Source organism: Poeciliopsis prolifica, unplaced genomic scaffold (genome assembly GCF_027474105.1).
Source record: "Poeciliopsis prolifica strain line A6 unplaced genomic scaffold, Auburn_PproV2 SCAFFOLD053, whole genome shotgun sequence".
NCBI lineage: Eukaryota > Metazoa > Chordata > Actinopteri > Cyprinodontiformes > Poeciliidae > Poeciliopsis > Poeciliopsis prolifica.
This window is the reverse complement of record NW_026562428.1, coordinates 3,651,219-3,673,296: the sequence shown is the minus strand read 5'-3', so window position 1 is coordinate 3,673,296 and position 22,078 is coordinate 3,651,219. Positions and strand designations below refer to the sequence as shown.

Genomic DNA, 22,078 nt, shown 5'->3' with positions numbered 1-22,078 from the left:
CCGTCAGAATATCCCTCCATGAATTCTGTCCACAAGAATCAGATCGTTGATGGCTTTTTTTCTGTTTGCAAAATGGACACCAGTGGGTGTCCTGACTTTTTTCATTGTTTCTTATTTGTATTTCCACCCGTATTACTACTCTGCGTGATCTAGTTTCAAAGTCTACCCAGAGTAGCAATATCACCAATATATTCATTAATTTTATATTTTAAAATAGGTGAGAAGGATCAATAATTCAGGAAATTTTTGTTTATAAAAATGTCCCTCGGAACATTGTTAAAATGTCCCGAGGGACATTTTATACATACAAGGTTATGTATAGTAACCTTGATATAAAGTCGTTGATTTTGTTTTGTTGGTTTCGTTCATGTAAACAGTAATCAGTTAAGTTGCAGATGTTAAACTACTTATGCTATTTCAAATCCTATACCTAATGTCATTAATGGAAGGTTGAGTGGAAGGAAAACTTTTCACACATAAATTTGCACAAACCGGTTTAATTAGTAGCCAACTGTTAAGAGCTCTATGAAAAGCCATAAACATCTTAACAGATCTTTACAATCTTGAATGGGTAAATGGAAAGTTTCTTGCTAGAATTTCTTTGGTTTATTTTTCTGACTTGAATCTCAGGTTTCGTCCGAAGTCAATGCTGGGAAGTATCTCAGGTAAGTGCAGATTAAATACAACATTTAAGAGAATTGAAACGAAGTACATGTGATACGTTTGCATGTATCATGTAAAAGTGACACATGGGGAATTTTTACTTGCAATGTATTTCCTAGAGTGAATCATAATCATGTGGCAACCTGTCTCAAATGTATCCTTTTGTACAGTTATTTTAATTTTCATCCTTTAGTTTTTCACAAGTGCATAAATTATTTTAAAAGTAAAAAAAATTTTTTTTTTTTTTTTTGTCTACTCAACATGTTTGATATCAAAGCCAAAGTTCATGGGAAGTCGTCAAGATGACACATGGCACCAAAGTACGAGGGCTTTGTGTCTGGTCAGCAAAAAGGTAAACAGGTGGTGCGTACAGCTAGGCGTCCCTGTTTATCCAGACCCCGTATCGAGAGACCTCCTCTCTCATTGGTCGACGCAGTCCTAACGGACGCCCCCGTCTTGGCCAATCAAGTCGTACCTTTACTTGCGTCCTCTGTATGCTACACGTGCGCATTCTGCTCCAAACCCGCTGTACCTACCGGAAGCTCCTCATTCCGACGCTCGTGTCCTGAAGTCACCCCTCGTCTCGAAGCTCATTTTTTTCCCGTCTCCATCGGTTCCTGGCTGCATTTGAACCTCCAGGTAAGCGAACACGGACGGGTGACGAAAGGACGAGCGTTGAAGGATGTAAGAGTGATGCTGGGAGACGCGGTTTTCAGATAATGGCTCGGTGGGCGGCGAGCTGATGCAATATCTCCCCGGTATTTGCCGTTGGATGCGACCGGACATGGGATGCTGACAGTTTAACTAGCTCTGATCAATGTCTTCACTCACTGAGCTTTTATGTTTACATGTTGTCATATTACTTCCCGTTTGCGTTCAGGAAGTGTTTTTAATTCAGATCGGAGGTGAATTTGAGAGAAAGTGATCACCAATTGCTTTGGCATTAGCTTAAAACGTCCAATAAATACTTTTTTTTATACAATAGCACAAATGTTTAAAAAAACAAACTTATATTTTCTTATATTTGTGTCGCATCACAGACCTGACCTCGCTTTTTGTAATGTTATCCCATTAAAGAAATACAATGGGATAACATTGTAAAAAAAAAAAAAGTTTCTCTACAAACGCATTTTCTGGAACATGCACTCGTATTTAAGCAATAATATTTCGATTTGGTTTTCAGGATTGCAGATGTGTGTGTTGAGTTTTTTTCTTTTTTTTTTGCATTGTGTTTCTAAAGCTGGCATTCCTGCTGTGCACATTTTGTCGTGGCCGAGGGAATAAATGCTTCTCCTTTATGTGTTGAGCAGCTGATGCTGTAGCTGCTGGCTGAGCTTTTCCCTGATTCACACTTTGAAGGGAAAAGAATCTGCAGCTGAATGAAAAGCCATGGAGTTGAGCAGTGGACTCTGCTGTTCTCAGGAAAACTTGTAAAGAGATGAAATCTTTTGCAAAGGTAAACGTCAGATTGCTACTTTATTTCTGACTCTGAAGTTGTCATTAATGCAGAAGAGGATTAAAGCTTCTGCTTGGGGGGGGAAATGTCACTTTAAGCTCAATTCTGACTTTTTCATCTTTATTTTTTAAAGAAATCTAGTTAAGTTAAAAAGTCAGAATAATTTTTTCCACTGAACCTAATTTTCTTTTGAACAATAATTTTATGTGCATTTATTAATAGAAATCGGCTTATTTATGCAACAGATTGCTTCAATTTTTGGAGTTTAACTAGGCTGTGTGCATCTGCCGTGTATGTTACAAGGCATTGGTTTCTAGTTATAGTTTTAAAAAGCTACAATTTCAAATCTGCTTATAAATAAAATGTAAAAAATCACATCTCGTGTTGAATAGTTCTTTCAACAAAAGATGTGATTGAAAATGCCCAAGTGACCTCGGTTGATTCGAGCTGAATGAAACAGACCCTCTCCCAGTTTCTTGTCATGGAAAACGTGCAAAGTCATGACAGGGAAGCTAAAACGGCACCATTCATCACCCCAACTAATACTGTTTGAAAACTAAAACCAGATAAGAGCATTAATTGGCCCACAGAAACTGAATAATAAAAGTGGCACAGCTCTTTCTCAGTGTTCCTCAATAAAGATAAGCCACATCGTTTTGCACAGTAAGCACCTCGGTAAATGTGAAACTCTTATTTGTAATAATTAGCAACAACAGCAGGAATAATTTCTAAACAAGGTATTTTTTATTAAAACATTTTAAAAATCATGTTTACATTTTTTATAAATAAAATGATTTCATACAGGATGCTTTTTCTTCTTTAAACTGCTATGTAAATATAAATACATTAAATATTTAAAAAAAAACATTTTATTTAAAGTAAATTTTTGAAAATGGCACCATTTTAGTTGATTTTAACGCTTTCACTGGACTCAGCAGGAGAACATATCGAAGGGGATTAGATATTAATCTGATTAAAAGGGTCCGGCGAAGGATTTGTCACAGGATCGGGTTTAATGTTGGCGGGACGGAGCAGGTGATCTTTGGCTTTGTCGGGTGAACGGGTTTCTCTGGTTAGCCCTCGCTCCTGGTCCTCGCGGGGATCGGGTTGCCTCGCTGAACCCTGCCAAGGCCGCTGCATACCACATGGTGTTTGGCACATTTACCGCAGCGGCTGTGGCCGTCGTCACTTTAATTAGCAGCAGTGGAGCTTAAAGAGGAGCCAGTGTGTGTATAATTAGCATTTTGACACCCAGAGAAATCGGTCAGAATAACCCAAGTGAGCTTTATTCACGAGCTACTGAGTTTCCATCTCCTTGTTTGCTTTAGAAGATGGAGTCATTTAGGTGTGTGAACATCATTTGAAGCCATGTTGGAGTCAAAAAGGGGCCCCGGCCTTGACCTCTGACCTCTGATGTGCATGCTATGATTTGGTGACGGCTCATCTGATGTTGTTTTAGCTCGGATACTTTCCATTCCAAGATTCATATTTTTGGATAATGTGGTTTTTAAATCTCCGTTTTATTGATTGTATTTAGCTGTTGTTTCATTTGGGATATTTAAAATACCTTCCAGATTCAGCGCTAAGTGTTCTTTACACAATTTGAAAGACATTTTGAGAGAGTGAACATGCGTTATGATGCCATTATCATTATATGTCTTGAAAACGACAATATTAACGTTTATTACAACCAGGGCAGTTTATCGTTCAGCAAACTTTATTGTTGTTTAAAATGAGCAAACGCAGTTAAATCCCTCCTTTTATATAATTAACATGTGAAATAAATACTCCAGATATCAGCATTGAGATAGTATTCAGTAGTCAGTTATGTAACTCTGACATTTGCGGTACTATTAACCAATATGAGTCACTTCCAGGTTCAGATGAAAGAAACAAAGGTGATGGATTGGAGGGAGATCATAAACATTTCTGCAGGTTTGTGCTGATAAATCAGAAATAACTCGTGGATTACGTTTTTTTTTTTTTTTTCCACTTTTTTCTAGGAAAGCTTACAGCTCATTAACAAGATTATGAAACATTCCCGTTTGTTCTGTTAAATGTCTGGCGCAACAGTAGCTGCAGAGAGATCAGACGGCCTTTCCCCCAGTCTCACTTCTGCTTTCTCATCGGCCGCCAGTCAAACCAGAGCCGCTGCCAGTGTCGGTTGTGTTTGCTATGTGAGGGGAGCAACTGGGAGTGGAGGAGCAACATTTGTACCAAAGCGAGATGACATGACTCAGCATTGTTTAGAGGAAGTTGTGCTGTGTTTTTCTGTGTAGGCTGGCACACATTTTTCACTGAGCATTTAGAGGCTCGAAGGGGAGAAAATACTCTGTTTCCTTTCGTATTTTATAAATTTGAGCCACAGCTGCCCTGATATTTGTTTATCTGGGTTAAGCATTTGGACGCATGACGCTACAAATTTATTGCGACCAACCAGTCCATGTTCGTGATGTTGCGCGAACGCTGGGATCGGTGAACTACGTCAGAAGCTTTTTGTTAACTGGAAGAAGAAAGTCTAACTAGGGTTAAAAAAAAAGAATATTGCCATTAACCATTGGAAAGTTTTTTTTATACCCATTTAGAAATATCGTATTAAAAACAGTTGATGGAAACTCTGGATATCACTATTAGAAAATCTTGCAGTGCTTCTAATATTTGCAATGATGATCTCATGTTTTCTAATCTGCACAGATACATTTAACTGCATACCTGGTTCCAAGTTCGAAATGGAAAAATGACTGAGCTGCTGCTGTTGGTCTTTGCAATCCAATTCGTTCCTCAGAGATTTCAGAAGCTGCGTCTGTGTGTTTCACCTGAATTGTTCTTGTTGACATAACAAAGCCCTTCTTATCAGCTGCCATTTTTTATCTGTAAGATAAGGCATCCAACACTTGCGTAACCCCCGTTTCCTGTTTTCCTTTAGGCTGAGCAATGCCATCTGTTCCCTCATCCAAGGAGGCCGTGAAAGGCCCCGTGTGCCCTCTCTCTGCCAAGCTGCACGGCCACGCCAACGGAGACGCCAAGCTCCACGAGGCCTCGTTCCCCGTCAACGCCAACGAAGACTCCGGCAAAACCATTCAGATCAGCACAAAGAACCCCGCTGTGGACAGGAAGTGGATCCGGCCGGACCTCCCCAGCCGCTGCACGTGGAGCCTGGGGGCCTCCAAAGCGGACTCTCCCCACGGACATTTTTCAAAGTGAGAAGCAGTCTTTCTTCTGTCAGTTCTGTCAGTCTACACAAAGCAAGAGATTAGATAACCTCGGGGTGACTCACTCTTACTAGCACAAGCTTGACAAGTGGATACACGTTTTCTCTCACCTACAGAGGATTTAATCAGCTTCTTTATACCTCTACCTTCTGCCTCCGCAGGTCCGCCTCCCCCACCATCCTTCCAGACATCCTGCACCGGATCGGCGACACTCCCATGGTCCGGATCAACAAGATCCCCAAAGCGTTTGGAGTCAAATGCGAAATACGTGAGTCATCTGCTGCTCAAGCTGCAGCACATCCCAAAACGAGCAAGACCTGTGGCAGCACAGACCTGTAAACATGGGAGGATTACTCAGTTTTATTAATGCTACAGGACAAAAAAAAGAAAGTTGAGGGCTGATTTTATTTTTTGTTTGTGTGTTTTTTTAGTGGCCAAGTGCGAGTTCTTCAACGCTGGAGGCAGCGTGAAGGACAGGATCAGCCTTCGGATGGTTGAAGATGCAGAGAGAGCGGGCATCCTCAAGCCTGGAGATACCATTATAGAGCCCACCTCTGGAAACACTGGTACCGGAAAAGTCTTTCTATCGGCATGTGAAGTGGGTCGGAGCGGCCGGGTTGTTAATTCTCCTCCTGCCCGTCTCTAGGTATCGGACTGGCCCTGGCTGCTGCTGTTAAAGGTTACCGCTGCATCATCGTCATGCCTGAGAAGATGAGCATGGAGAAGGTGAGTTCTCTCTGTTCCCTCTGTTCCCTCTGTTCTCTCTGTTCCCTCTGTTCCTTCTATTCCCTCTGTTCTCTCTGTTCCCTCTGTTCTCTCTGTTCCCTCTGTTCCCTCTGTTCTCTCTGTTCTCTCTGTTCTCTCTGTTCCCTCTGTTCTCTGTTCTCTCTGTTCCCTCTGTTCCCTCTGTTCTCTGTTCCCTCTGTTCTCTGTTCCCTCTGTTCTCTACAGTTAACAAAGCTGATGGTTCCTTTCTCTGTTCTTCTCCTTTTCCTCCTCAGGTGGACGTGCTTAGAGCTCTCGGAGCCGAGATCGTCCGGACCCCAACCAGCGCTCGTTTCGATTCCCCCGAGTCTCACGTGGGCGTGGCCTGGCGCCTGAAGAACGAGATCCCAGACTCTCACATCCTGGACCAGTACCGTAACCCGAGCAACCCGCTGGCTCACTACGACACCACGGCCGAGGAGATCCTGCAGCAATGCGACGGTAGGCGTCCACTCAGGTGGTCTGGCTGGTTTCCTGGACCTCTGGGGTCTTTGACCCGCCTGGTGTCTGTTTGCTTGTTGTTTGCAGGTAAACTGGACATGCTGGTGGCCGGAGCAGGAACAGGAGGAACCATCACAGGCATCGCCCGCAAGCTGAAGGAGAAATGCCCCAACATCAGAGTGAGCTCAGTTCTAATGAAACATTTCTGTACTTGGTCTAAAGGTCGAGTCCTTGCTTCCTTCCTTCTGCCTTCAAGTCTTTCCTTTCTACCCTTCTTTTTATAACATTCCTTCTCTCTTTCCTAGTTCTTTATCTCCTTTGCTTTCTTCCCTGTTTTCTTGCAATTGGGGGAAAAAAAGTTGTATATTCACTGTCAGTATTTCTTTCAACTTTTTTCTTTCAACCTTTTCTTTTTCTTTTCATAGCTTGAGATTTTCCAGGTTGGAAAAGTCTTTTTTTCCAACAGGGAATCCTGACTGTTTGTCTCATCTGTGACGACTGTGTGCAGATTATTGGCGTCGACCCAGAAGGTTCCATCCTGGCAGAACCTGAAGAGATCAATAAGACCGATAAGACCCAGTACGAGGTGGAGGGAATCGGCTACGACTTCATCCCCACTGTCCTCGACAGATCAGTGAGTCCTGGCTGCTCTCTTTCTTTCCTCAAGTGTTTTTTCTGGACTGGCTTTTCACTCTGAGTTGTTTGTTTTTTTTTTTCTGTTTTTGTTTTTTTTTCCTGCAGGTTGTTGATACTTGGTACAAATCCAACGATGAAGAGTCCTTCAATATGGCCCGCCTGCTCATCAGGGATGAAGGACTGCTATGTGGTAAATATGCATCCGATTCAGAGCTAAGTAGTAACTAGTTGTATTTTACTTGAGGAAGTTTTTAGAAAGAAATTAGTATTTTTATCATGCTGTACTTTTTATTCACCGATCAAAGCTCTGAAATTATGATATTATGTTTCTATTTACAATGGCCCTAAAATGCCATCAGATTTCAGGTTGAATAAAATAAATTTTTGCTCCAATCAACCTTGTTTTTCTGGTTTTGTCCAACAGGGGGCAGCTCTGGTACTGCCATGGCTGCAGCTGTGAAGTTCGCCAAAGAGCTGAAAGAGGGCCAGCGCTGCGTCGTCATCCTGCCGGACTCCATCCGCAACTACATGTGAGGGTCATCTTGAATCAAACGTCACCTGCTTGGTTTCACTAGTCAACTTTTCATGTCCTTTCCTGCAGGTCAAAGTTCCTGAGTGATAAGTGGATGGTCCAGAAAGGCTTCCTGAGGGAGGAGGACATCATGGTGAAGAAGCCTTGGTATGTGCTTTCAGCATTTTGTAACCTAAGCCGTTGCTTCCACGTCTGGAGCTAAGCCACCTGCTTTGCTAGGTGGTGGAACCTGAAGGTGCAGAGCCTGAACCTGTCGGCGCCGCTCACCGTCCTGCCGACCGTCAGCTGCCAGCAGACCATCAAGATACTGAAGGAGAAGGGCTTCGACCAGGCGCCGGTGGTGGACGACGCGGGGTGAGTCGCTCTTCTTCTGTTGCAGGAAATGAACATACCAATGAAGTGTTGATTTTCATCACCACATCTGTTTCTGCAGGGTGATCCTGGGAATGGTGACGCTGGGAAACATGCTGTCATCGATTCTCGCCGGGAAGATCAAGCTGTCCGATCCTGTCAGCAAAGTTATCTACAAGCAGTTCAAACAGGTCCGTCTTCACGAGTCTCCATTTGCTTCTTATTTTGTTGCTTCCCTAAGCAGGGTAGCATCAGAAAGTAAAACTTCTGAAAACTAGTTCAGAGTTCCTCTAATGGCAGGATTTTAATCATGTGTATAAAATTTTGGCATCTTTCCGCAATGTTTTCACGTCAAACCCTCAAAATTCAAAACATGGTATCCACTCAGCATGATACTCCCACCACCGTGCATCTCCATGACGATGTTTCTTTTCCAATTTTTTCTCTATCAAACCTCTGAAGTTCTTAACTGAGATTAAATTTCACTCAGCCAACACAAAAGGTTGCATGCAATTTAGATGCCTGGTCTCTGGTGCCACCTTGTGGCGAGGATAATGTGTGACCTGTTTTTTTTTTTTTTTTTGGTAACCCTTTAAGACCAAATATTGAATTTAACTGCTCTGTTTGCTACGTCCGGATAAATATAGAAAATTAAATTCTTCTGTTATCATTAAACATCTAAAATTTCCAAACTGATCTGAGAAGTTTATTTTCACCATTTATATGATTTACATAATATCTTCTGTTTTCTCTGCCTCATGAACATTGGGATTTTCAAACCGTGACTCTGTTGGGAAAACAGAAAAACTAATTTATTTTTCATGTTTTTTCATACTTTGAAGTCTTAAACATGTACCATGGTCTTCTTTTTTCTCCATTTTATTCTGTACCTTTACTAGACTGAAATAAAAATCAGATCAGATAAAAATCAGAACTTATATTTTGCTTCTATACTTAAAAAATTAGCTAAAAATTAATAATCTCTTGTTTTTTCTTTCCGTTTCTCTCAACCGTTTTCTTCACAGATCCGCCTGAATGATAATTTGGGAAACTTGTCTCGCATTCTGGAAATCGACCACTTTGCCCTGGTGGTGCATGAACAGATCCAATGTAAGTTTGGAGGAGAAACGTTGATAAATGGCGGCTTTTCTTTGTTTTTTGTTTTTCTTTTCTGCGTCATTGAAGTTTGAGGCTGAAGCTGGAAAAGAGAAACATAATCAGTATTTATTGCATCATGGGTCAAACGCTATTGATCGTCGACCAAAGTTCCGTCTCGTTTCGACAACCCTTTTTTGACCTTTCGCAGTCGGCCAGAGATAAGCATGTAACTTTCTGCGTTGCTCTAAATCAAACCCGGAGCGCCGTCTGTTCTGGGTCATGTGTGCTTTTAACCGACTTTCTCTCTCCTTCCACCGGTTTCCTTACCAGACCTGACCAACGGCTCGACTGAGCTGAAGCAGATGGTTTTCGGCGTGGTCACAGCCGTCGACCTGCTTAACTTTGTCACTGGCCGGGAGCGGAGAGAGCGCTCCGTGTCGGAGTCCACCGATGAGCTGTGATCAGCTGACTGAAGCTTTCTCGCCCCCAAAAATGAAAGAATGACGATGGATGAGTTCAGGAGAGCCGGAAAAAAATGTCCTTGAAGTTTTTTGGGTTGTAGTTATTTCTTATTTTCAGATAAAAATGAATATTCTCTCTTTAGATTCTGATTTTAGGTCCATTAATTCAGCTTGGTCTGGAGTTTCAGATGTTGTTTATGTTTTTTATTACTATATGTCCTTACAGAGTAGAAAGCAAATCTTTTGTAAGTTTTTAATGTCTGGTTGGCTTATGAGTTACGCTTTAATCGTTTTGAAAGAGATTGTAAAGCTGGATTTCTGCATATGATCTTGCTGTACATAGGCAAACACGATGAGCTTACTTTTTATTTTTTCCTACTTTTGTTTCAGCGCAAAGTCTGTCATGTAACTGTAAAAAAGTCTCGACTATTTAGTCATAGATGTGTCTTGGAGGAAACATTTTGTATCGCGTTGCTTTTATTCAATGAATGTGTCTGAATGATAACGTTTAAGCAAAGTTGAGCGGTTTTTGTCGAGATGAAATCGGTACAGTGAGTGATTGTAAAATCATGTTTATTGATATCAAAGGCAACTTCTTGATAAAAGTTATAGTTACATGCTCTCTCGATTGCAATTTATTAGCATGTTTATTACCGAATTTGGTAATTACATATGTAGAGATCATTTTTAGTAACAATAAAAATGTTGATGCTGAATTCAAAAGAGTGAAACATTTGGAAAACATTGTTATATTGTTTTAACTCATCAGATTTGACATATGTTTTATATAAATATAGATTTTGAAAAGGTACAACTTTCTATCATTAATTTTTAAAGTTTCAGGGCGCTTATGTTTTGTGTCAGCCATGTGTTTAGTGGCGCATGTAAACGTCACCTGGGCGCCCGGTGTTATCGGCTGCTTGGATCCGCCTCAACTCAACCCGCCGCCGGCGTACAAAAGTGTAATAAATGAGCGCTCCCTTAAGTGACAACGGTGTCCAATCAGCGCCGGGGATGGTGGCTATGTGTGTTGTGTGGTAAACGCTACGAGCAAGGCTAGACAGTCAGTATGGCGGAGGGGAGCAGTGTGAGCGACTCAGAGGGGCTAGAAAAGCAGTTAGAGGACCTGCTGAGCCGCTACTCAGGTGACGAATCCGGAGCTGACAGCGAGCTGTTCTGCGCCGATTTCTGCAAGGTAATAGGCCCGTTATTGAACACGGTATCGGGCTTATTGTCGAAGATAAGAGTCTTAATGTTAGCCGAATCCCCTCCCCCAGAACTGCATTAGCAGCGGAGCTTTTTAGCACGTAGCTGCTACGACGTTAGGTCTTTACAAACCTTTAAAACCCGGATTAAACATGTTTTAAACTATGTGCCCAATATTAAAAACTTACACCAAGATTATACAATGAAAATATCAAAATCTGTATGGCGATCAGAAGGTGACATTAATGGCTTTCTGTTCAGCTAGCAAGGCTATTTGTTGAAGCTAACTGTTTAGCTAACTCAAAATGTACCATCAAGTTTGTTGCCCATTATTTTGAGTGATGAAACAACTGCCTTCTGTGTAGCAACTAACAGTTATGAAATACTCTTTTTTTTAAATCAAGATTACTATTATTGGACTGCTTAATTGCATTTTAATCGCACATTTAGTCATCTTGATTAGCCTCGACGTTTAGCTTCATGAATAAATAACAAGTTCATTTGCAGCAGTTTAAAACGTATTTACACGTTATTAGGGGCTGAAACATCACACTGCATTATTTACGTAAAATAAGTGAAGCAATTATTCGACAGTTGAATAATTTAATAGTATTATGACACTTTTTGTGCCTCTTACGTCGTAAATACAGCTTAACAATCTGATGGCATCTGCTGTCTCGAAGAAACCTGCTGGTTTCTTTTTAAGTTATTAGGTTTTGTGGCTAGATAAAAGTAGGCTTTTAAAAGGGAACTGGCTCTACATGGAAAATGAAACATTGTTGCTTTTTTATTTGCAAATAAAAAAAAAAGATTTTTTGCACGATGTTAGAAAATCTTGCTTGGTCTGAGACCTTTGGCATTTCGAGGAAGGTCATTCATGCCCAGTGATCATCTGTAGCAGTGAGAGGATAACCAACTGGCTAAATATTGCATTAGCATGAAAAGTGCAGATGTAAAGCTTCCAATAGCTTACCCAATAGTCATGGCATTCCAAACAATACTTTGTGTTACGAGTATTACACATGTAACGACATATTGTGCTGACATTCAACACGGATTCATGCTCCATTTCTGACACAAGCGACTAACTGTTCTTGTTGGTTTTGTTTTTGACTCGTCTCTGCTGACTCTGCAGGTGGTGGAGGAGGCTGCCTCTCAGTGGCGCGTCCCGCTGCCTCGCCTCAGGATCCTCCAAGTGGCTCTGCGGCAGTTTTCTCGAGTCTCGGCCTTCTTCCCAACAAGCTGTGATCATGTAGGCCACACCATCAGTAGTCTGGCGCTGTGAGTATATGAATCGCTCCTATACGTTGGTTTTATGTTTAAACTGATACTTTGTCGAGTAATAACTTTGACTTTTAGATTTCCAGCAGCATCCCGGACAATAACTTTCAAACAGACTACAAAGCAAATGAACAGAGGCTAATTGAACAGAGGCTTTTTTTTTATTCTTGTGTTTATAAATAAAGAAGCCAGAAGTATCCAGAATGTCAGATATGAGATTTAGCTAGAAATAAACCAAAACAGGCCTGAGGTCAATCATGTGTATGACTTCACAGGGAGAAGAATCAGTTTCTTTTTCAATTAAGAATAATGTTGGTTGATTCTCTTTGTCACAAATTTCTTGTTGAATTATATGAGAAATATATGTCGATACATTTAAAGAAGCGGTTTGTGGTTTTCTGTATTTAGTACATTTGCAAAGCGCTCAAAGCCCTTTCCTCAGGCTGCAGAAGTTGTACAGTAATTAATAAAGATTTGCTCTGATTTCTTTCCATAGGAGTGTGTTTGAGTCGCTGCTGTTTTTTGACCAGAAGGATTTCAACGAGGAGCCGTTAAAACATTTCACTGCTACATTCCAGGTAAGTTTCTGCAGTTTATTGTGGAAAATGTTTTCTTTTTCTTGTTTGACATGAGACAAAAAAAAAAAAAAAAAACATTGTCATAAATATGTTTATTTGATCTAGAAATTTCAGAGTTTTTGGTGGAAAGTTACTTCACCATATTTTTTCCCCAATCTCTTTGGTAATGTTTCCGAGGTTACTTTGAAGAAGAAATCCTCAGCATGTTGTCGTCTTTCTCTTCCAGGAGTGTAATTCAGTGTTAGCGAAGTATGAAAATGTTTTCCTGCTTCAAGTGGAGCGTTTCCTCCAGCAGGGCGGACTGTGGTCCAGCCCCGCCTTACAGGCCATCCTCAGTGAATCCAGTTTACCTCAGAATGAAGGTAAATAAGAGTCTTCCACTTTGTACAGTGTTGTTGTGAAAATGCAACTAAAAATGAATTTCCCGTCTGTCCCCTCAGTGGATCGTTACATTATCTCTGAGCCGCCGGTGTTCCTCGACCTCCGCGTTCGCTACCTTTCATCCTGCGGACGCCACAGCGACGCCGCGGCTCTGGCTAAATGCTGCACTCGGTGTTCCTCTGCAGGACAGCCGCTGTTCTTCCTCCAGGTCTACCTCTCATGGCTTCTCAGAACAACACAGCACGACCGCCTGCAGCGAGAGGTGGGTGGAGCCTAATCCTGACCTGCCTTTAAGCCATCCGGTCTGATGTCTCGTTGCTCAGCTTCCTTCATCGTTTTTAGGTGGCTGACGTTAACGGCAAAGATGCGCTACACATCATCTGCAACCTGGAGTGTGAGGAGACGGATGAGATGCTTTTAGCTCTCAGCACTGCCTTCCTGTCTCAGCAGCTCCAGAGAGGAGACATGTACTATCTATGGTGGGTAAACGGAGGTTAACATGTGAAGTTGGTCACCAGGGAGTTGTTCTGAAACTCTTTTTCTGTTTGTAGCGAGCTCGTCCTGGTGTGGACCAGCCTGCATCGACGGTTAAAGACGTCCAAGCGGACTCTGTTGGAGGCGTGTCGTCAGCTGATGCTCTCCGCCACAAACGTCAAGTCAATCTTTCCCTTCATCAGAGCCGTGCTGCAGGAGGTGAGGGAGGCTTCATTGAAGGTGATAAGAACTTCTGGCATAAACTGACTCTTTCCGTTTCTGCCTGTCCAGGTCGGTGAAGACGGAGTGCAGTTCTGTGTGGAGCTCTGCGCCAATGCTCTGAGATCCTGTCTTCCATGCGACGTCCTCACAAAGACGCTCATTTACAAAACCATCGCCGGGCTGCTGCCCAGCGACCTAGACGTGTGCCGGGCGTGTGCTCTGCTCGTCTTCTTCCTGGAGCGCACCGTCGAGTCTTACAAGACGGTGTACCTGCTCTATATGCACCCTGACCAGGAATACCACGTGGATGACACTCCGATAGGGAATAATGTTCGCTTTGAGACTCTACAGGTACAATGCTTTTATGACGGACCTCTTGAGTCAGTTCTTACCTGCTGCACTGCATCTCTTTTTGCAGAATCTATAAACCGAAAGCTTTAACTCTTAAGCTCTAATGCTAATTGTAGAAAACCGTGAATTAAGAGTTTGAAGAGTTGAATGGCTTTCTGCAGACTGTGTGTAATAACTTTAGACACCATTACAAATGCAGTGTGTTTATTTTCTGCTTTTTGTTTTGCAGGTTTTGAAGAAGGACTTGTATTTTGACCCGGAGTTCTGGAACCTCATTGCTTTGCGGACCAACTGTTTGAAGCTGATGAGTGAGAAGGTGGTCAGTGCTGCTCTGGAAGAAATCATGGAAGACAAATGGATCAACAAGTATTGCACCAGGGGTTCTGCCCTCCGCTCGGTTTGTCAGCGAGGACCTGCTGCTAAAAAACGACATCATAAGGAAGATAGATTTTGTAAAACAGATCCAAACACTGCAACCAAAAGATTTAAGATGGACTCTGAGAAAATGCGCGTAAATAGTCATGCTCTAAGAAGAAGGGGCAACCAGGGGTCACAAGCTTTGAGAGAATCTTCTTCTGGACCTTTGAGGCGCTCATTTTGGCAGCTTGACAGAATACATGGCAGTTTGACACTGAGGTATGACGAACATCGACGCACTACGAGGTTTTCTGAGAGAAACCTGCCGAAACGAAAGATCAAGAAGCCCAAGTGGCTCCTGGACGATTCGGGGATGCTGGAGAACGTTCCGCTAAAGATGAAAAGGAACGGACTGAAACCACAGAAGCTTCTGCGATCCTGTGTCATGAAAAGATCCCAAACCGCTCCCATGAAAAACAACGCCAAACTCAAACCCCAAGTACACAGACGTCTGAAGCCGAAGGAGAACAAGTACCAGAACGGGTTCTCTTTGGATCCTGTGAAGCCGGCACACCCTCCCCAAATCATCCTTGAGTTGTCTCTTCCAGACAACGAACTGATGGATACGTTTAGTGACGATTCTTGCAACCGACCCAAAAGGTTCTCTCAAGTGCTTCTTTATAAACCAACAATGAAATATCCTGATACTTCGCCTCCAACAAAGACCGGGCACGGCAAAGAGGTGATTCTAAGATCACGGGACGCCACCATGTTTGTGCAGCTGCTGCACTGCTACGCACGGCGGCAAAAAGGAAAAGGTAGCGGCTCGAACGTTCATGGCTCCGTGTCGACAATCACACGTTCGTCGGCGCAAGGAAGCCCGTCAAAGGATTCAGAATCATGCGAGAGGCCTGCCTCCGGGTCTAAAGGTACCACACCAGAAAAGGTCAAAGAGAGGGGGTTGCATGTTTCAGAAAAGCTTCCCAGAGCTCAAAGCACAAAAGAAGCCCTAAATTTCTCTGGAATCTCTCAAGCTGAAATGGAAAAGGACTTTCAAAACGATCCATCTGAAAGTTCCCCTGCTGTGACGGAAGGAACCACTGCGTTGCCGACTTCTACAGACTCGGCAAACGTTCAAGACTTGCCACAAACTGAGTCCGTCGCCTCAGGTGGAGAAGCATTTGAGGTGTCAGCTGTTGAAATGAAAGTCACCATTGCCTCACAAGCCTCTGTTTTAGCCAAAGTCTCCAAGCCTCCAATAAAAGAAAATGTAGACCAAGTTTCACAAATCTCAAAGGTGGTGAAGAACAAGAAGAAATCTACAGATGAAGTCCAGTTGGCTTCGATCAACAATAGTGACTCAGATAATGATCTTGTCTCACAATCTGAAGATGTTGGACTCAACAGCATAGAACAGGAAATCAACTCCTTGTCGTCTCAGGAAGACGACAGCAAGAACTCCAACATGGCGGCTGCAGAGGGGTTGAAGAAAACTCCAAAAGGAAAGGCGCCTCATAGAAATGACAAAAGCCCTGTTAAAAATATAAGCTTAGCTGCTTCTTGTAGTTCTGACAAGTCTATATGGACGTTGCCAACAGAGCTAGTCACCGAACTTTCACCTGAGCAGCTTACAGATCAAGATCAAGGCTACTCTAAAGGTCTGGCAGGTAAAGGCAAGCCTAAGCATTCTCAGAAAACAGAAACTACCTCTACCAACGCTGTGCGGGAACAGGAGGGGGCTGCAATTGATGTGCAAGTTAAGAAAGAAACTTCAAAAGCTCAGGATACTCGTTCAGAAACATCTGAAAACAGCGAGCTTATGGAAACGGCTCCAGAAACGGAGGAATCCAAGCTGGAGCATTTCTGTACTTACTGCAACAAGTTCTTCATGGGGGCTCGGGTTGTAGAGCATGCGATGTTCCACTTCCGGAAAGACGAGTGCACTTTCTGCAGAACGGTCTTCAAAGACGACCTGTTGGCCATGGTGCACCTCTCTGATCACATAGAGAAAATGAAGAGGTTGAAAACTGAAGAAACCAGCGTTGCTACACCAAAAACCTCAGCCAAAGCAAAGACGACAAACGTGCCTTCCGGACACAAAGAGAAACTCAAGAACTCCACAACTGAACCCAGAACTTTAAGATCTCATCAAAAGCAAACGGTTATAACATCTTCACATGACAAACAAACATCCAAGCATGTCATTGGAGAAAGTGCCATCCACAGGGTAAACGGGCATATTGGCAAAAAAGAGTCTAAGCAATTGAAGAAAGACTCTGATTCCAAGCAGAAACCTGTGCAGCAACTGAGTTTTGATAAAAGAAGGCATCAGCGAATGTTTGATTCAAGGTTGGAAGAAAATAAGCAAATTAAATCTGAAAGTCCAGTATCGGGTCAAACCAACAAGGAGCTGAAGTCTTCAGACAATGGAAAGAAAAGTAGAGAATATTTTCAACTTCAAGAAACATACTTGAATCCAACTGTTGATGTTGACGAGCAAGAGGAGAAGGTTTCCTGTCCTGCAAAAAGATGCTCCTGGTTTACAAACCTCTCAAAGAACCGAGTTGGTCTGCTGTACCATGCTCTGGACAAACACTACGGTGACATCAAGCCTTTAGAGCTGGCGTTCCGCATCGCAAAGAGCAAATGCAGTATCTGCATGAGGGTGATGTGGAGCTTTGAACACTTTCAGCACCACATTGAGAGACACCGACTCGTCCCGAGGCACCCCTGCCTTCACCGGGGCTGCAAGGCCAGGTTCAAGAGCGGGATGGAAATGCGACGGCACACCAGAAAGCACAGTCCGCTGCAGGCCATGTGCTGTCGCCCCGGATGCTCCCAGCTTTTCATTTGTCTCTGGGCACTGAATCTTCACGAAAGAGAGCACTATGCTTCCAAGTCAGCTGAGCCAGACTCGTATGCAAATGCACAACGAGGCGAAAGGTTGTCTAAAACACCCGATGGAAAGAAAAGTCAAAGCTCAGACGACCCAGTCAGGTTCACTTCCCTTAAGTTAAAAGAACAAACAAACGACTCTTTAGGAAATCGCATCAACGTTCCTCTTACTGTCAGCACAGCAGCTCAACAACACAAGCTTAGAGTTAGAAACAAAAGCATTGATTCTGAAAAAGACACCTCACCTCAACCCATGTCCATAAATCGTAGGTTGAGGCAAACATTAAGTAAAGGCCACATGACAAACCAAGCTCACAAAAGTCATAATGTCGTCTCATCATCTTTGCTGAAACACAAAGCTAAAGTGAAGAATAGGAAGAGGTTAAAGTTGAAGAATGCCAGAATAGCCACTCGAGGTCTTAGGAAAAGAAGATGTCCTCCGAGGTTGAGCAAAACTGCCGCCGGTCAGAAAATACTCGCTCAAGACGCGAAAGAGAACAGTGAACTCGATCAAGAGGACATGACGACAGAAATGACATCGAATGATTCAGAGATGAAGCAGATTAAAACTAACCAAATGTCCAGCAGTAAATTTCAGTCCACCAGTTCAAAACAGTCGGGCCTCACCAGACAGAAGTCAGCGGATGGCAGAAAGAAACTTCGAAAGGTCAAGAATCACTGTGCAATTTCAGATTCCAGCAAGTTGAAGAAAACTAAGTCTGGAAGAGCTGAAGCGACTAAAAAGACTGGCAAGATGCGTCAAGAACTAAACTCTGTTTCGAGAGCGTCTACAGAGTCCGAACCTGTTAAAGTCAAAGCAGTGGTTGAAGTTTCTGTGGATGAGGAGGTGAATAACCAAGATTCACTTCAGGAGGAGTCCAGTAGCTCCGCCCCAGCAGAAGGCGCTGAGAAGATGTCAGGGGTTAGGAAAGAAGAAAGCACCAACGCTGCTGCTTTGAGCTCTGAAAAGCCACAGAAGAAAGGTGAAATGTTGAAGAAAAGGCTCAATCAGAAAGGCAAAAACCAAACCTTACAAAATCTCCCCAAATCCCCAGTGGAGGCCAGAGAGCAGGATAAACAGGTGAAAGCTAAAGGAGCAGAGGGGATATTAAAGGGGCTGAAAAAGTTAATCAAAAGCACGCTTGTTGAGAAAGAAAAAAGGAAGGAAGCACCTGAAAATCCAGCTCTAGATGCATCTCCTCCATCAATTCCTACTGACATTTTGATTGCTTGTCCATCCAACGTCCCCGAGGCAAACGAGCAGAGCATTAATAAAAAGGAAAAACGAAAGAAATCAAAAGTCGCAGATAAGTCTGAAACCAGTAAAGCAACCAAGAGGCGTAAAGAGATTAATAAAGACAAGACACGAAAGCTTGCCAAGAAAAAATGTAAAGAGGGCAATCAGTCAGCAGCTGCCAAAGGAAATCCTCCAACACAACCTTCTCCGTCTGACGTTAATTCTGCTAGCTGCTCTCTAACGATCGAAGACAAAGAGTGGAGCGAGGGAGCCGCTTCCATGCCGTGTAAGAAAACCCTCGCGGCGTACGGCAAGAAGCCTTACCTGCGCCTGCCGCCCACAGCGTACCTGGATGAAAAGTACACCGCCATGCCGAAGCGGAGGAAGGAGTCGCCGTTCTTCCAGTCCAGCGTCGTCCTCGAGTCGCCCTGCCTGAAAGCGGCTCTGCAGAGGCACCGCTGCGCCAACTGCTTCTCCACTTTCAGCTGCGCCGAGGAGCTGCAGAGTCACAGCCAGCAGCAGAAGTGCTCAAACTTGTTTGGGTTCGACTCTGACGATGAGGGTGAGTTCAGTCGTCTGTGGTTTTCCCCCGCGGTGTTGGAAGGGGTTAGGGCTCTGAATATTCAAGACACATTCTGAAAACTCTGTCATTACTGGATATTTTAATAATTTGAACTCCAAATGTTCCTTGATATGCATTTGTACGCACATTAGAAGTCATCTTAGCTCCACCACAGAAGCTAAGGTCTCCAGTCTTTTTTTTTTTTATCTCCACTCTTTGGGGTAAAAGAAATATTCCTTCTGGATTGTTTGCTCTGCAAAAATGTGACATGGCCTAAAGATAAAATCAGATATTTTTTCAGCAAGTTTTCGCAAGCAAAACTTGTATAAATGTATGAAATTGACGTTATTTTTGTTCTTCGGTGGTTTCAGGTAACGGCTGAGCCAGTGCTACAAGGACAACAAAGCTTTTGGATGCGAGCCAAGCTAGCACCAAAAAGTGCAAGGAACCAGAGGACCGTGATCGTCCCTCGGCAAGTCGGCGCTCCCGAGACGCAGACGCAGCCCTTAACAGGAACAAACGTTGGACGCTTCAGTGGAGCGAACATAAAGGCCTAAAGAAACTTGTGAAGTGCCTCCTCTGGAACCGCCGTGTTGCGTCGCCCCTTATGGAGACTAAACCACACAAAACAACGCATAAAAACAAGGCTACAAATGTTTCCATTAGTAAGCCATACGGTGACATTGGTCTTTTTTTTTTTTTTGCACTGTTGATTCATAAGAATCAACTCATTTGAGGTTTGAAATTGAAAATTTTATTTTATCATCTTGGGTCCTAATTTAGACTGAGTCTAAACTACAGAGTCGTAAGGTAGCTGTGTGAGTCTTCAGTAAGAGTTTTTTTTTTTTAAATATATAACTCTTGTTTAAATACTAATTCTATTTCCTATTGAGAAAAAGATCCGTACGGCGCTCGTTCAGCTCTACACTGCTTGTCCTTGCGGTAACCAACCAGTAGAGGGCGGTGTGCCCTAACCTTGATCTAGTCATCAAGGGAACTCCCCGTCTTTCCTGTTCAGAGAAGATTTAAGGATACACATTGCTTTATTGGCACCTGAATGCTTTCCGACACGCTAAAGCTGCTCACTTTTTATTTACCACTGTGTTTACTCGAGAAACGGCTCCATTTTTTTTTAATAGCTCATAGCAAAGCTGTGTGTAAGTTAACAATAATTATGAACCAGAAAATGTGCCAGTGACCTCCTAATTTATCGTGATTATTTTTGTTTTAAATGACGATCATGACTCACATTTACATGAGTTTTCTTTCCAGCTTTTCTTCCTTTTCGTCACGTTTCGATTGACCGCGGTGGCGACTTTCAGCGGTGTTTCTCCTTCAGGATCGCGTCATCAGAGTGTCACTGTGAGGCCCGCGTGTGTCTTTTCATGAGCAGCGACAGGTTTTATTTATTTGCTATCTTTTGTAGGTATATAAATGTATATCTTTTGTAAATATATGAAGAGTTTCAATGGCTTATTATATAAATGCTGGAGCCAGGTTTATATTTTGTTCTTGAGGGGGGAGGTGGGAAATTAAAACATTTCAAATTGCCTTACAGGATTTCATTCATTTTCTAGGTCCTGTGCAGACATGCATAAAAATGTGAGAAATCTAATATTTTAGATACGTTATTATTTCGTTAGGTTTCAGATGAGGGGGAGCGCCAGATAAACGGGCCAAAATGAAACTGAACAACCCTTCTTTCCCATTACGTTTCGTATTCTTCGCCAACATGACAACCTAAGACTTTAGACGAGGAAGAAACTTGAGTCTAAATTAGAAATGAGGTTGCTTCCCGCAGGTGATCCAGTGAACAGCCACTGAGTAGGCATGTTTCATAAAGCCCATTTCCTCTTAAATGGTCTAATAATCTAAAAACAAAGTTCTGTGGTGGAGGCGGTGTGATGATGTGGGCTGGCGTGTCTTTCACTGGAAAAACGGTCTGTGGTTGTAGCCGATGTCGACGGAGAGATGGAGATTAGATTCTGCAGCTGATGACGGCCCTTATCTACAGGAAGACTGTCCGTAGCCTCTGCCTCAAGAATGTGTGCGTGAACTTTGACCTCGACCTTGTTGTCTTAAATTATCTGATTGGCTGTTCAGAGAGGATTTGGAGTTTTTCAAGTGGAGGGTTTCACATACTTTACTCCTGCTCAACCCAAAATGAAAGATTCCTCACATCGTTTAAAAGCAAACAAGCAGGCTCCCCGACAGATTTGAAGCAGTCGATTGTCGCAGCAGGTGCTTTTTTTTTTATTCCGTGGAAAATGCTAAACTTGGATTCATTTCACACAGAGAATGAAAACCTTAGAATTTAGGTACGTGGAAAAAGCTGAATTAAAAGGCTTTTCTAAATTCACGAAGGCGACTAGGGGTGTAAAATGAGACAAATCAGATGACACAGCTCAGTCAGACAGAGCCTTTAATCAGCACTTCCTTAAGTAATGATGGATTCTTTTACAGCCCCAGAGCACTTGAACTACAACCAGTGGCACTTTTGGATATGGGCAGTTTCCCAGGGTGGCATTACAGGAGGGGGGGCTCCAAAAAGAACCACAGAAGAAATGCACAATTTTTGCGTCTTGATCAAAAACCAGTGCTTTTATTTATTTTTTTCCTGCTGAGAGTAATGAGAATAGGAACTCGACCGCATTTGATCCCCTCCCAGAATCGCAGAATATTTCATACATTTTGATTGGTCGATGCCTTCCACTCAAGAACCGCCACCGATTACAATCCCGGCTCTTCCACCCGACATTACGCATCGAAACCGAGAATTAAATGACTAACACTATATTTCGCTGAATCAGATGAATAAGCAGCAGTCATCATTCCGAATGTTTCCAAAGAAAACTTGTTGCAAAAACAATGCGGCTCGCTTTGCTTTACAATAATATAATTGCTCTCTAGTTATTATCG

The 22,078-nt window shown here is 42.9% G+C and overlaps 2 protein-coding genes across 2 annotated transcripts; both read left to right on the top strand.

Annotated features, from left to right (window-relative positions):
- The first annotated feature begins 1,158 nt into the window (after window positions 1–1,158).
- Window positions 1,159–10,338, top strand: LOC129378644 (cystathionine beta-synthase-like). The gene is made up of 15 exons (XM_055059015.1): window positions 1,159–1,302; window positions 5,046–5,319; window positions 5,493–5,599; window positions 5,763–5,897; window positions 5,978–6,057; window positions 6,333–6,537; window positions 6,625–6,716; window positions 7,046–7,171; window positions 7,279–7,363; window positions 7,598–7,703; window positions 7,775–7,852; window positions 7,925–8,059; window positions 8,139–8,247; window positions 9,082–9,166; window positions 9,485–10,338. Exons 2-15 carry the CDS (start codon window positions 5,054–5,056, stop codon window positions 9,613–9,615), a joined length of 1,740 nt encoding a protein of 579 aa, XP_054914990.1. The 5' UTR covers window positions 1,159–1,302; window positions 5,046–5,053; the 3' UTR covers window positions 9,616–10,338.
- A 110-nt stretch (window positions 10,339–10,448) lies between these two features.
- LOC129378643 (uncharacterized) lies at window positions 10,449–20,710 on the top strand. The gene is made up of 10 exons (XM_055059014.1): window positions 10,449–10,810; window positions 11,957–12,102; window positions 12,599–12,680; window positions 12,907–13,042; window positions 13,121–13,323; window positions 13,404–13,540; window positions 13,613–13,754; window positions 13,827–14,108; window positions 14,338–19,159; window positions 19,531–20,710. Exons 1-10 carry the CDS (start codon window positions 10,685–10,687, stop codon window positions 19,539–19,541), a joined length of 6,087 nt encoding a protein of 2,028 aa, XP_054914989.1. The 5' UTR covers window positions 10,449–10,684; the 3' UTR covers window positions 19,542–20,710.
- Window positions 20,711–22,078: the final 1,368 nt, after the last annotated feature.

Bases quoted from the DNA above. Each gene is read 5' to 3' on its own strand.
- LOC129378644 (XM_055059015.1), top strand. From the start codon at position 5,054: ATGCCATCTGTTCCCTCATCCAAGGAGGCCGTGAAAGGCCCCGTGTGC. The intron at 5,600-5,762 runs GTGAGTCATCTG...GTGTTTTTTTAG, and splicing joins TGGAGTCAAATGCGAAATAC to TGGCCAAGTGCGAGTTCTTC. The intron at 7,853-7,924 runs GTATGTGCTTTC...CTGCTTTGCTAG, and splicing joins ATCATGGTGAAGAAGCCTTG to GTGGTGGAACCTGAAGGTGC.
- LOC129378643 (XM_055059014.1), top strand. From the start codon at position 10,685: ATGGCGGAGGGGAGCAGTGTGAGCGACTCAGAGGGGCTAGAAAAGCAG. The intron at 10,811-11,956 runs GTAATAGGCCCG...CTGACTCTGCAG, and splicing joins TCTGCGCCGATTTCTGCAAG to GTGGTGGAGGAGGCTGCCTC. The intron at 12,681-12,906 runs GTAAGTTTCTGC...TTTCTCTTCCAG, and splicing joins ATTTCACTGCTACATTCCAG to GAGTGTAATTCAGTGTTAGC.